This window comes from Octopus sinensis, linkage group LG24 (genome assembly GCF_006345805.1).
Source record: "Octopus sinensis linkage group LG24, ASM634580v1, whole genome shotgun sequence".
NCBI classification, from domain to species: domain Eukaryota; kingdom Metazoa; phylum Mollusca; class Cephalopoda; order Octopoda; family Octopodidae; genus Octopus; species Octopus sinensis.
In genome coordinates this window covers 15562128-15578028 of record NC_043020.1, presented here as the reverse complement: position 1 = coordinate 15578028, position 15901 = coordinate 15562128, and the positions used below count along the sequence as shown (strand labels likewise).

Genomic DNA, 15901 nt, shown 5'->3' with positions numbered 1-15901 from the left:
TATATATATATATATATATATATATATATATATATAATGAGACAGGGGGGAAATAGAGATAGATAGAAACATATATATGTGTGTGCATTGTGTCTTCTTGTCTTGATATTTCGTAATGGTTGTAAATGATTGTCATACAAGCAATGGCATTCATTTCCAGTATTATGCAAGAATGTGTTAGGCCATGGGGAAATATTACCTTACCTTGAAACAGTTGAAGGTTGGCGATAGGAAAGGCAGCCGATTAAAGAAAGTCTGCCTCAATAAATTCTGTCAGACCCCTACAAGCTTTGAAAAGTAAACATTAAAATAATAATGATGATGATGATGATGATGATGATGATGATAATGACAATGATGATGCTGATGATGCTGATGAGGAGGAGGTGGACCATTTACAACCAGCAAAAAGTGAGATGGCACTGTTTTCATACAGCTTGTTTTCTAGGTTGATTGGTTGCTCATTTTAGTCTCAGCTGCATTATCTCAGAACTCACTGAATCTAGAAATTCCAGATGTTTTTTTTGTTTTTTTTCAGTGATCATACTTAGTAAAATTTCCATTTTTAATTTTGCTTTTAGGCAGTTGTTCATATATTAAGCACCTGGCCAAACTTTTGATTGAATCTTCTTTGGGTTATTTAGCAAAAATAAACGGAATCAATAACATCCTTCCAGCCGTCTTCTCCACCACTGTCCTTAGGAAGGTCATGGGAATAGAGTCCTTAGGTACCTCCCTGCAAAGGGTCCTATCAGAAGCAACTGTCATAATACTGTCTTACAGAATTCCCATATATGACCTAACTGAGATTATGGAGATTATCTAACCATCACATTCTTGGCCTACCACCATATCTCCTGCTGGTTGTTGAGGGTAGAGTCCTCAACAGATATTATCCAGCTATCTCATTCTTAATCTACCCCACGTCTCCTGCTGGTCATGAAATTAGAGCCCCCAAGCATCTCCTCCATAGGATCTTCTTAGAAGCAAACATCATAATATTTTCCTGCTGAATTCCCAAATGTGGCCATATAAGACTATATCTAATCATCTCATTGGTAGTCTACCACCACTTCTGCTTATTGTGAGGGTAGAGTCCTCAAGCACCTCTTCCATAAGGTCCTATCAGAAGCAACCATCATAACACTTTCCTGCTGGCTTCCCAAGGTTGACCAACTGAAACTATGGATATCATCCAACCATCTTGTTTTTGGTCTACCCCTAGCTCTCCTGTCGGTTGACTCAGCTTCAAGAATCTATCTTGTGATTCTTTCCTCAGGAATTCTAATCACATACCCATAGTACCAGAACGGTGACTTCTCAATGAGGAAAAGTAGTGACTCAGCATAGAATGGTTCCTAGATCTTTGGAAAATATAATTACAATAAAAAATGTTCACATGTGACAACACATTTTCTATTAGACAGTGGTAACTATAATAGTCAGCATTGGTGTCTTTAGTAGTTAGTATAGTTAGTACAGTTGGCTATAGTTGTTATTTATTTCTAAGTCAGCTCTGATAGGAAAAAACTTGTGATTGAAGGCATTCCAACCATGACCACCCAAATTCTTCCCACATTCCACCCAAACTTACAATCCAATGTTTTTTAAGAGTCGGTAGAAAGATATTTAGTTGCTATTTCTAGTTTGTCAAATGACCAGGTAGAACCTCCCTTCTCCTTCATTGGTACACAGTAGTTAGTATTGATTACTGTAGTACTTGGTATAGATAGTTATAATAATTTGTATTGATGGTTATTGCAATTCGTATTGGTTGTTATAATTGTCTTGTCTATAGTAGTTTGCATTGATAACTATATATTAGTGTCTGGGGAGAGTCATTCTCTTTTAGTGCCCTATTATTTAACACACCGGTTTGATTTCCATGACTATTGGAAAGGTTGCAAGACACAATGAAAATTTTAGGAAAAATAAATAAATAAATGAGTGGAAACTTTACCCATGAGTGTATTAAATAATAAGACACTAAAAGAGAATGACTCACCCCAGACGCAACAAAATATACTTCAACACACAAACTCACATAAAGAATCTTGCAAACCAAATCCCAAAACGAAGTATATATTGGTGATTATGACAGTTAGTATTGGTGGCTATTGTAGTTAGTATGGCTAGTTATAATAGCATGGTGGCATAGTAGTTACTATTAATAGTTACAATACTTAGTATTGGTAGCTATAGTAGTTAGTATTGGTAGTTATAATAGTTAGTATTGATGGTTATAGCTGTATTGATTACAGTAATAGTTAGTATTGGTGGTATAATAGTCAGTATCGGTGGTTATAATTAATATTGATGATTAGTAGTACTGGTGGTTATTGTACTAGAGATAACTGCAGTACTTATATTAGTTATAATGATACTAGTAGTTATAATAGTATTGATTGTTATAGAGGTTGGTATTGGTAGTTGTAGTTGTATTGATTGTATGGTAGTTAGTATTGATGGCTGTGCCTGTTAGTAATGATGGCTGTAGTAGTTGGTATTAAGCGGTTATAGTAAGTATTTCTGTTTATAATAGCTTGCATCTATGGCTACAATATTTAGTATTGGTAACTAAAATAGTTGGTATTGATGATTAATAGTAGTTTATACTGGAGGTTATGGTTGTTGTTGTTGTTGTTAACCCCAGGTAAGCCCTGCTTGAGTATTCTTATGGTCAAAGACACTCCAGGTATGACCCTCTATTTTTCAGAGTATCTATGGCTACATAACTTTTTTGTAAGATGGTGAAGTCCAGTTTGATGAGGATTTGATTTCTATTTCTAGCAGCTCATGTGACTTCATAAAGACTCCCTATTTATTATACTCTTTACTCTTTAACTTGTTTATCATTTGACTGCGGCCATGCTGGAGCACCACCTTTAGTCGAGCAAATAGACCCCCAGGACTTATTCTTTGTAAGCCTAGTACTTATTCTATCGTTTTTTTTGCCGAACTGCTAAGTTACGGGGACGTAAACACAACACCATCAGTTGACAAGTGATGTTGCGGGGACAAACATATACAAACACATACATATATATATATATATATATATATATATATATATGATTATTATATGTAGAAAAATACAAACTGGGACAAGAATGCAAAACACTTAGAAGACGATACAAAAAACACGGACGGGACATTCGAAGCCCTCAATCTTCAGTCAAGAACTGGATCATCGTAATATATATATATACATATATACGATGGGCTTCTTTCAGTTTCCATCTACCAAATCCACTCACAAGGCTTTGGTCAGCCCGAGGCTAAAGTAGAAGACACTTGCCCAAGGTGCCACACAGTGGGACTGAACCCAGAACAATGTGGTTGGTCTCCCTGAGTAACATAGAATCATAAGGCTGGTTCCTGGTTCCCATGAAATGAAATGTTTTACTCAAGAATACATGTCACCCAACCCAGGAATCGAAACCACAATCTTACCACCATAAGTCCAACACCCTTACCACTTAGCCACATGGCTCCACATTGGTTATAGTAGTTAGTATTAATGGAGTTAATATAGGCGCAGGAGTAGCTGTGTGGTAAGTAGCTTGCTAACCAACCATATGGTTCCGGGTTCAGTCCCACTGCATGGCATCTTGGGCAAGTGTCTTCTGCTATAGCCCTGGGCCGACCAATGCCTTGTGAGTGGATTTGGTAGACGGAAACTGAAAGAAGCCTGTCGTATATATGTACATATATGTATGTGTGTGTTTGTGTGTCTGTGTTTGTCCCCCTGGCATTGCTTGACAACCGATGCTGGTATGTTTACGTCCCCGTCACCGAGCGGTTCGGCAAAAGAGACGGATAGAATATGTACTGGGCTTACAAAGAATAAGTCCCAGGGTCGATTTGCTCGACTAAAGGCGATGCTCCAGCATGGCCACAGTCAAATGACTGAAACAAGTAAAAGAGTAAAAGGGTAATGGTTGTTAGAATAATAACTTTTGATGGTTATAAATGGTGTAAATAATTGTTATTAATGACTAATGTAGTTTGTAGTTGACATTGTTGCTATTACCTCTGCTAGCAACAAAGGTGTTTTGGGGAGGTAGTAGGGTTCCTTATAGTAAAGGATAGATTGTACGATGCTTGTGTTCAAAGTGTAATGCTGCATGATTCATGCAATGTGGGCTTTGAATGTAGAAGACTTGTGAAAACTAGAAAGAACTGATAGATGTGTTGTGCTTAGTGCACATGAACGCTTGAGTACAAATGAGTGAAGAGAAAAACTGGGTATAAGAGGAATTAACTGCAGTGTACAAGAGATGCTGCTGTGCTGACATGAGCATTCAGTGCATTTGGAAGTTGACTGTTGCATTAGAAAATGCCAAGCACTCCAAGTTAATGGAATCTGTGGTAAGGAAAAACCCAAGGAAGACTTTAACCCTTTCATTACCAACCCAGCTGAAACCAGCTCTGGCTCTGAGTACAAATGTCTTGTTTTCATAAGTTTTGAATTAAAATCTTCCATCAAACCTTAGTCACAATTTATGTTCCTAACACTAGCTTAATGATGACTAAGTTATTTTACTAAATTTTTTGTTATATTTCAAGTAATTGAAAGAAACACAGAGCATCTCAAAATAAATACAGTAATGAAAGGGTTAAGCTGTGTGATTAAATTAACCTTTTTGTTAAAACCCAGCTGAAACCGGCTCTGGGTCTGTAAAGTTTTGAATTAAAATCTTCCACCAAACCTTAGTCACAATTTATGTTCCCAACACTAGCTTAATGATGACTAAGTTATTTTACTAAATTCTTTGTTATTTTTAAAGTAATTGAAAGAAACACAGAGCATCTCAAAATAAATACAGTAATGAAAGGGTTAAGCTGTGTGATTAAATTAACCCTTTTGTTAAAACCCAGCTGAAACCGGCTCTGGGTCTGTAAAGTTTTGAATTAAAATCTTCCACCAAACCTTAGTCACAATTTATGTTCCCAACACTAGCTTAATGATGACTAAGTTATTATACTAAATTTTTTGTTATTTTTAAAGTAATTGAAAGAAACACAGAGCATCTCAAAATAAATACAGCAATGAAAGGGGTTAAGAGGAAGTGGTGAAAGCTGACTTGTTGCAGCTTGATGAGATGACAAAGGGCCCTACAGATTGTCAATACGAGATACAACACAAGATATAGACCCAGACACAAGGACAATGTTTAGAAGCTGAAATATTTTGCACCTTGCCAAATCTACAGGGTGTCCATAAATTAGCTTTGCAATTTGAAAAATTCAGAAAAAAAAAGAAAAAATAAAGATAACTTAGCAGAGTTTATTGGAAAACATAGACCAAACATAAACAAGCACAGGCATGGCTGTGTGGTAAGAAGCTTGCTTACTGACCACATGGTTCTGGGTTCAGTCCCACTGTCTTGCACCTTAGGCAAGAGTCTTCTACTATAGCCTCAGGCTTATGAAGCCTTATGAGTGGATTTGGTAGACAGAAACTGAAAGAAGCCCATCATATATACACACACACACACACACATATATATATATATATATATATATAATATATATATATATACACACACACACACATGCACACGCATATGTGTATCATTGTGTCCCCCCACCATAAATTGACAACTGATGTTGGTGTGTTTACATCCCCATAACTTAGCAGTTCAGCAAAAGAAACCGATAGAATAAGTATTAGGCTTACAAAGAATAAGTCCTGGGTTCTATTTCTTTGACTAAAACTCCTTTAAAGCAGTGCTCCAGCATGGCTGCTGTTAAATGACTGAGACAAGTAAAAGAATAAAACAAAGTTTTATTAGAAACATAAAAAAAACACTTTGACAAGAGTTCCATTGATTGTGTGTGTGTGTGTGTGTTTGTGTTTGTTCTCCTCCACTGCTTGACAAGTGTTGGTTTGTTTACATCCCTGTAACTTACTGGTTTGGCAAAAGAGAGTAATAGAATAATTTGTTTGACCAAACCCTTCAACGCAATGCCCCAGCATGGCCACAAGCTAATCACAGTAACAAGTAAAAGAGAAAAGATGCAACCGTGTGGTAAGAAACTTGCTTCCCAACCACATGGTTCCAGGTTCAGTCCCACTGTGTGGCACCTTAAGCAAGTGTCTTCTTCCCATCATAGCAAGTTTTACACTTTGATATCTTAATAATGCTCCTACTTCTTTCCTTCTGTTTCAGGGTGAAGTTTGCCATGCTCTTGAAGAACTGGACGGTGAAAAGAAATTCCAGGTCGATAAATGGGAAAGAAACGAAGTAAGATTTAATAAATTTCGTCTGATGAGTAATATTGGTTTCAGATTTTGACACAAGATCAGCAAGTTGTGGGGAGATACGGCAGGTTAATTACATCGACCCCAGTGTTCAACTGGTACATATTTTACTGACCCCAAAAAGATGAAAGGCAAGATCAACCTCAGCGGAAATTGAATTCAGAATGTGAAGACAGACAAAATGCTGCTAAGCATTTTGCCTGGCTTGCTAATGGTTCTGCCAGCGAGCTACCTTGATCTTTTCTTAGTATTGGTTCCAAATTTTGGTGCAAGGCCAAAATTTTTATATCCTTTCTATACCAGAATTAACCTTGAACATGAGCAAGAAGCTATTGATTCTGTTATTAATGCTTCCATTGGTGAGCTGGTTGAATCATTAGCATGCTGGACAACATGCTTAGCAGCTTTCTTCCAGTTTTATGTTCTGAGTTCAAATCCTGCCAAAGTCAGTTTTGCTTTTCATCCTTTCGGGGTAAAATAAATACCACTCAAATACTGGGGGCAATGTAATTTCATGCCTTGTGCCTAGAATAGAAAGGATTGTTCAGCGTCGCCTTACTGGCACTTGTGACGGTGGCACATGGAAAAACATTTGAGCAAGGTCGTTGCCAGTGCCACTGGACTGGCTCTTGTGCAAAAACACCATTTGAGCATGGCTGTTGCCAGTACCATCTGACTGTCCCTTGTGCCGGTGGTATGTAAAATCACCCACTACACTCTCGGAGTGGTTGGCATTAGGAAGGGCATCCAGCTGTAGAAACTGGTGCAGCCATCTGGTTCACCAGTCCTCAGTCAAATCGTCCAACCCATGCTAGCATGGAAAGCAGACGTTAAATGATGATGATGATGATTCATTATCATTGAACTAGAAATATGGTTAGCATGACAGACAAAATGCTTGGCAGTGTTTCTTGTGGTTTTATGCTCTGAGTTCAAACCTTGCTGAGATTGACTTTGCCTTTCATCCTTTCAGGATTGATAAAATAAGTACTAGTTGAGCACTAGAGTTGATGTAATCAAATAGCTTCCCCCACCCTCTCCAATTCCTGGCCTTGAGCCTCTGGCAGAATCATTAGCACACTGAGCAAAATGCTTAGCAGTGAGCTGGCAGAATCGTTAGCATGTCAGTCGAAATGCTTCACGGTATTTCGTCTGCCGCTACGTTCTGAGTTCAAATTCTGCCGAGGTCAACTTTGCCTTTCATCCTTTCAGTGTCAATTAAATAAGTACCAGTCACGCACTGGGGTCGATATAATCGACATAATCCGTTTGTCTGTCCTTGTTTGTCCTCTCTGTGTTTAGCCCCTCGTGGGTAGTAAAGAAATAGGTATTTTGTCCAATTTTGCATTCTGATTTCAAATTCTGCCAAGGTCAACCTTGCTTTTCATCCTTTTGGGGTTGATAAAATAAAGACCAGTGAAACACTGGGTTGATGTAATCGACTTAATCCCCTCCCCCAAGCTGCCCTTGTGGAAAAAATTTGAAATCATTATTATTATAATTATTATTTTTATTATTATTATTATTATTATTATTATTATTATTATTATTATTAAAGCAGTGAACTGGCAGAATTGTTAGTATGCCAGGTGAAATGCTTAACAGTATTTCATCTATCGCTACATTCTGAGTTCAAATTTCACTGAGGTCAACTTTGCCTTTCATCCTTTCGGGATTGATAAATTAAGTACCAGTGAAATACTGGGGTTGGTGTAATCAACTATTCTCCTCCCCCAAAATTCCAAGCTTTGTGCCTATAGTAGAAAAGATTATTGTTATTATTATCATTATTATTATTATTATTCTATGTTTGACTTTTGCTTTATATTTGTACAAGTTGGCTCCAAGTCTCACCCAGAGACCTCAAGAGACAACAGGCTGAAAGTTCATGTTGTTGTTATGCCTAGTGTGCCATATATTTGGTTTTGTATATAGTGTTGTACTAGTGAATGTCTAAAAAAAACCATACGAAAATTATTTTTGTTTTAAAATTTGAGATTACATAGAAAGTATTTTGCGTAGGATATGAGCAGTTCCCATGAGCACTATCTTTTGAATTTCTGCCATTTTGGGGTTTCCTGGTATCTGAGTTAGGTAGCAATCAGCCCCTTTTGCTATCATTCCCAGGGCACCTATGACAACAGGTATTGTTTTAGTCTTCAGGTTCCACATTTTGCTGATTTCTATTTCAAGATCTTTATATTTGCTCAGTTTTTGGTAGGTCTTTACAGATACATTTATATCAATTGGGACAGTCATATCAATGAGGAGGCATGTTCTTTGTTTGAAGTCTTTCAATATGATGTCTGGCCTATTTGCATCTATCTTTCTGTCAGTTTGAATGGGGAAGTTCCAGAGGAGTGAGATGTGGTCATTTTCAAGCACTGGAGATGGTTTGTGTTCCCACCAGTTTTTTTCATGGGGCAAATCCAGGTTTTTGCAGATTACCCAGTGAATATATTGTGCAGCTCTTTATCATTATTATTATTATTATCATTATTATTATTATTATTATTATATGTTTGACTTTTGCTTTATATTTGTACAAGTTGGCTCCAAGTCTCACCCAGAGACCTCGAGAGACAACAAGCTGGAAGTTCATGTTGGTGTTATGCCTAGGGTGCCATATATTTGGTTTTGTACTTAGTGTTATATATCATTATTATTATTATTATTATCATTATCATTATTATTATTATTATTATTATTATTATTATTATTATTAAAGTGGTAAGTTGGTAGAATTGTTAGCATCACAGGACAAAATGCTTAGCAGCATTTTTTCCAGCTTTACATTCTGAGTTCAAATTCCACCAGTGAAACTTTGTCTTCCACCCAACAAAATTTAAGGCCTTGTGCCTATTGCTGTTGTTGTTGTTGTTGTATGATTTTGTGAATACATTAGTCTTTCTTGTCAGCTTCCTACACCACATCTGTGATGAGACTAGAACAGAGACATTCTTTCAGGAAATTGCATTAACGGAATTAGTGTGATCAGCTCCTTCTTTTCCAAACTAATCTTTCTATAATTTATTCTTCATTGTGATTAAAATGATTAGTGAAAAACCAATTAAAATAATTAAAATTTAATTTTTAATTGTAGATTACCTCATTTTTAAAAACATTTTTTTTCCCTGCTTTATTATATTATATTATATTTTACTTTATTTATTCCTTTATGTATGTTTTTTGTTTTTTTTGTAAATATCTGATGCTAAAATACCAAGTGCCAATCTGCTCTCAGGCTGCTGAAGTATTGTTTTGTTTCATTTTAAAAATTTTTTTAATCTTTTTTTAACAGATCCTTTGTGATTTTTTTTTAAACATTATATCATTAGAGTTCTCTTCCTATTGTACATCATTTCAATTTTCCTTCATTTCAAGCCACTCTTTATTATTATTATTATTATTATTATTATTATTATTGTTATTATTATTGTTATTATTATTATTATTATTATCGTTATTATTATTATTATCATTATTATTATTATTATTATTATACAGCTTCCTCTTATCAACACTTATAGCTGATATTGTGTGTCCTCTAAGACAGAGATAGACTCATCAGCCACAATCAGTGATGGTTAAGTCACGTGGTAGGTCATCAGCAGGGGTTGGATATATGAATTAGTAGTCGTAATTGTCGTGCATGCCACCATCATCATCACTATCATCATCATCATCGTTGTTGTCATCATCATCATGACCACTATTACCACTGCTATTATCACCACCACCTTCATCTTCATTACTGACATTATCATTGCTGTCGTTACCGTCATGAACATCATCACCATCAGCACCACTACCATCGTTATCATCATCTTCAGTATCATCATCATCATCACCACTACTACCGTATTGATCATCATTAACAGCCTTAGTGTCGCTATCATCATCATCATCACTACCACTGCCATTGTCATTATCATCACAACCATCACCATCAGCATCATCATCATCATCATCATCATCACCATCGTCATCATCCCTAATATATCCCTGGAGCATCTATTTATTAATTTTCTCCCACTTCAGCATCACTAAATTACAATCTCCTATGTATCAGCTAACTTCCTCTGTTTCATTTTATTCTAATATTTCCCTACAGTGTCTGCCACACACCAGTAATAACACACACACACACACACACATGCACTAATCAGGCATACCTCAAATTACATTGGTAATTGGTTCTAAGGTGTGTGACTAAGCTCAAAAAGCAACATAGCTAAAAAAAATCATTTTAAAACTTCATTGATGACCTTCCACCTACAACAGAACAAAATTGTTACCCTAAAACCACCTTAGCAATGCTTGCCCATAAAGAGCACTGATCTTGGTACCATGTAAACAGAACTGGCGCTGGTGCCACCTAAAAAGACACTGGTGATGATGCCAGATAAAAAACACTGGTGCTGGTGCCATGTAAAAAGCCCTGGTGCTGGTGCCACATATAAAGCACTGGTTCTGGTGCCACATATAAAGCACTGATGCTGGTGCCACATATAAAGCACTGGTGCTAGTGTCACATAAAAAGCACCGATGCTGGTGCCACGTATAAAGCACTGGTGCTAGTGTCACATAAAAAACACTGGTGTTGGTGCCACATATAAAGCACTGGTGCTAGTGTTACATAAAAAGCACTAGTGCTAGTGTTACATAAAAAGCACTGGTGCTGGTGCCACGTATAAAGCACTGGTGCTAGTGTCACATAAAAAACACTGGTGCTGGTGCCACGTATAAAGCACTGGTGCTAGTGTTACATAAAAAACACTGGTGTTGGTGCCACATATAAAGCACTGGTGCTAGTGTTACATAAAAAGCACTAGTGCTAGTGTTACATAAAAAGCACTGGTGCTGGTGCCACGTATAAAGCACTGGTGCTAGTGTTACATAAAAAACACTGGTGTTGGTGCCACATATAAAGCACTGGTGCTAGTGTTACATAAAAAGCACTAGTGCTAGTGTCACATAAAAAGCACTGGTGCTGGTGCCACGTATAAAGCACTGGTGCTAGTGTTACATAAAAAGCACTAGTGCTAGTGTCACATAAAAAGCACTGGTGCTGGTGCCACGTATAAAGCACTGGTGCTAGTGTTACATAAAAAACACTGGTGTTGGTGCCACATATAAAGCACTGGTGCTAGTGTTACATAAAAAGCACTAGTGCTAGTGTCACATAAAAAGCACTGGTGCTGGTGCCACGTATAAAGCACTGGTGCTAGTGTTACATAAAAAGCACTGGTGCTGGTGCCACGTATAAAGCACTGGTGCTAGTGGTTACATAAAAAACACTGGTGTTGGTGCCACATATAAAGCACTGGTGCTAGTGTTACATAAAAAGCACTAGTGCTAGTGTCACATAAAAAGCACTGGTGCTGGTGCCACGTATAAAGCACTGGTGCTAGTGTTACATAAAAAACACTGGTGTTGGTGCCACATATAAAGCACTGGTGCTAGTGTTACATAAAAAGCACTAGTGCTAGTGTCACATAAAAAGCACTGGTGCTGGTGCCACGTATAAAGCACTGGTGCTAGTGTTACATAAAAAACACTGGTGTTGGTGCCACATATAAAGCACTGGTGCTAGTGTCACATAAAAAACACTGGTGTTGGTGCCACATATAAAGCACTGGTGCTAGTGTTACATAAAAAGCACTAGTGCTAGTGTCACATAAAAAGCACTGGCTGGTGCCACGTATAAAGCACTGGTGCTAGTGTTACATAAAAAACACTGGTGTTGGTGCCACATATAAAGCACTGGTGCTAGTGTTACATAAAAAGCACTAGTGCTAGTGTCACATAAAAAGCACTGGTGCTGGTGCCACGTATAAACCTGGTGCTAGTGTTACATAAAAAGCACTAGTGCTAGTGTCACATAAAAAGCACTGGTGCTGGTGCCACGTATAAAGCACTGGTGCTAGTGTTACATAAAAAAACTGGTGTTGGTGCCACATATAAAGCACTGGTGCTAGTGTTACATAAAAAGCACTAGTGCTAGTGTCACATAAAAAGCACTGGTGCTGGTGCCACGTATAAAGCACTGGTGCTAGTGTTACATAAAAGCACTAGTGCTAGTGTCACATAAAAAGCACTGGTGCTGGTGCCACGTATAAAGCACTGGTGCTAGTGTTACATAAAAAACACTGGTGTTGGTGCCACATATAAAGCACTGGTGCTAGTGTTAACATAAAAAAGCACTAGTGCTAGTGTCACATAAAAAGCCTGGTGCTGGTGCCACGTATAAAGCACTGGTGCTAGTGTTACATAAAAAACACTGGTGTTGGTGCCACATATAAAGCACTGGTGCTAGTGTTACATAAAAAACACTGGTGTTGGTGCCACATATAAAGCACTGGTGCTAGTGTTACATAAAAAACACTGGTGTTGGTGCCACATATAAAGCACTGGTGCTAGTGTTACATAAAAAACACTGGTGTTGGTGCCACATATAAAGCACTGGTGCTAGTGTTACATAAAAAACACTGGTGTTGGTGCCACATATAAAGCACTGGTGCTAGTGTTACATAAAAAGCACTAGTGCTAGTGTCACATAAAAAGCACTGGTGCTGGTGCCACGTATAAAGCACTGGTGCTAGTGTTACATAAAAAACACTGGTGTTGGTGCCACATATAAAGCACTGGTGCTAGTGTTACATAAAAAACACTGGTGTTGGTGCCACATATAAAGCACTGGTGCTAGTGTTACATAAAAAACACTGGTGTTGGTGCCACATATAAAGCACTGGTGCTAGTGTTACATAAAAAACACTGGGTTTGTGCCACATATAAACACTGGTGCTAGTGTTACATAAAAACACTGGTGTTGGTGCCACATATAAAGCACTGGTGCTAGTGTTACATAAAAAGCACTAGTGCTAGTGTCACATAAAAAGCACTGGTGCTGGTGCCACGTATAAAGCACTGGTGCTAGTGTTACATAAAAACACTGGTGTTGGTGCCACATATAAAGCACTGGTGCTAGTGTTACATAAAAACACACTGGTGTTGGTGCCACATATAAAGCACTGGTGCTAGTGTTACATAAAAAACACTGGTGTTGGTGCCACATATAAAGCACTGGTGCTAGTGTTACATAAAAAACACTGGTGTTGGTGCCACATATAAAGCACTGGTGCTAGTGTTACATAAAAAACACTGGTGTTGGTGCCACATATAAAGCACTGGTGCTAGTGTTACATAAAAAGCACTAGTGCTAGTGTCACATAAAAAGCACTGGTGCTGGTGCCACGTATAAAGCACTGGTGCTAGTGTTACATAAAAGCACTAGTGCTAGTGTCACATAAAAAGCACTGGTGCTGGTGCCACGTATAAAGCACTGGTGCTAGTGTTACATAAAAAGCACTAGTGCTAGTGTCACATAAAAAGCACTGGTGCTGGTGCCACGTATAAAGCACTGGTGCTAGTGTTACATAAAAAGCACTAGTGCTAGTGTCACATAAAAAGCACTGGTGCTGGTGCCACGTATAAAGCACTGGTGCTAGTGTTACATAAAAAACACTGGTGTTGGTGCCACATATAAAGCACTGGTGCTAGTGTTACATAAAAAGCACTAGTGCTAGTGTCACATAAAAAGCACTGGTGCTGGTGCCACATATAAAGCACTGGTGCTAGTGTTACATAAAAAACACTGGTGTTGGTGCCACATATAAAGCACTGGTGCTAGTTTACATAAAAAGCACTAGTGCTAGTGTCACATAAAAAGCACTGGTGCTGGTGCCACGTATAAAGCACTGGTGCTAGTGTTACATAAAAAGCACTAGTGCTAGTGTCACATAAAAAGCACTGGTGCTGGTGCCACGTATAAAGCACTGGTGCTAGTGTTACATAAAAAACACTGGTGTTGGTGCCACATATAAAGCACTGGTGCTAGTGTTACATAAAAAGCACTAGTGCTAGTGTCACATAAAAAGCACTGGTGCTGGTGCCACGTATAAAGCACTGGTGCTAGTGTTACATAAAAAGCACTAGTGCTAGTGTCACATAAAAAGCACTGGTGCTGGTGCCACGTATAAAGCACTGGTGCTAGTGTTACATAAAAAACACTGGTGTTGGTGCCACATATAAAGCACTGGTGCTAGTGTTACATAAAAAGCACTAGTGCTAGTGTCACATAAAAAGCACTGGTGCTGGTGCCACGTATAAAGCACTGGTGCTAGTGTTACATAAAAAACACTGGTGTTGGTGCCACATATAAAGCACTGGTGCTAGTGTTACATAAAAAGCACTAGTGCTAGTGTCACATAAAAAGCACTGGTGCTGGTGCCACGTATAAGCACTGGTGCTAGTGTTACATAAAAAGCACTAGTGCTAGTGTCACATAAAAAGCACTGGTGCTGGTGCCACGTATAAAGCACTGGTGCTAGTGTTACATAAAAAACACTGGTGTTGGTGCCACATATAAAGCACTGGTGCTAGTGTTACATAAAAAGCACTAGTGCTAGTGTCACATAAAAAGCACTGGTGCTGGTGCCACGTATAAAGCACTGGTGCTAGTGTTACATAAAAAGCACTAGTGCTAGTGTCACATAAAAAGCACTGGTGCTGGTGCCACGTATAAAGCACTGGTGCTAGTGTTACATAAAAAACACTGGTGTTGGTGCCACATATAAAGCACTGGTGCTAGTGTTACATAAAAAGCACTAGTGCTAGTGTCACATAAAAAGCACTGGTGCTGGTGCCACGTATAAAGCACTGGTGCTAGTGTTACATAAAAAGCCTGGTGCTGGTGCCACGTATAAAGCACTGGTGCTAGTGTTACATAAAAAACACTGGTGTTGGTGCCACATATAAAGCACTGGTGCTAGTGTTACATAAAAAGCACTAGTGCTAGTGTCACATAAAAAGCACTGGTGCTGGTGCCACGTATAAAGCACTGGTGCTAGTGTTACATAAAAAGCACTGGTGCTGGTGCCACGTATAAAGCACTGGTGCTAGTGTCACATAAAAAACACTGGTGTTGGTGCCACATATAAAGCACTGGTGCTAGTGTTACATAAAAAGCACTAGTGCTAGTGTCACATAAAAAGCACTGGTGCTGGTGCCACGTATAAAGCACTGGTGCTAGTGTCACATAAAAAACACTGGTGTTGGTGCCACATATAAAGCACTGGTGCTAGTGTTACATAAAAAGCACTAGTGCTAGTGTCACATAAAAAGCACTGGTGTTGGTGCCACATATAAAGCACTGGTGCTAGTGTTACATAAAAAGCACTAGTGCTAGTGTCACATAAAAAGCACTGATGCTGGTGCCACGTATAAAGCACTGGTGCTAGTGTCACATAAAAAACACTGGTGTTGGTGCCACATATAAGGCACTGGTGCTAGTGTTACATAAAAAGCACTAGTGCTAGTGTCACATAAAAAGCACTGGTGTTGGTGCCACATATAAAGCACTGGTGCTAGTGTTACATAAAAAGCACTAGTGCTAGTGTCACATAAAAAGCACTGGTGTTGGTGCCACATATAAAGCACTAGTGCTAGTGTTACATAAAAAACACTGGTGTTGGTGCCACATATAAAGCACTGGTGCTAGTGTTACATAAAAAGCACTAGTGCTAGTGTCACATAAAAAGCACTGGTGCTGGTGCCACGTATAAAGCACTG

The 15901-nt window shown here is 38.4% G+C and overlaps 1 protein-coding gene across 1 annotated transcript in view; it reads left to right on the top strand.

The window, feature by feature from the left end:
• LOC115223849 (oxygen-dependent coproporphyrinogen-III oxidase) overlaps positions 1 to 15901 on the top strand; it is a 484483-nt gene that overhangs the window by 422674 nt on the left and 45908 nt on the right. Inside the window, exon 8 of the mRNA XM_036513000.1 lies at positions 6177 to 6251. Coding sequence (XP_036368893.1) covers positions 6177 to 6251 — 75 coding nt within the window. The remainder of the gene's footprint in view (positions 1 to 6176; positions 6252 to 15901) is intronic.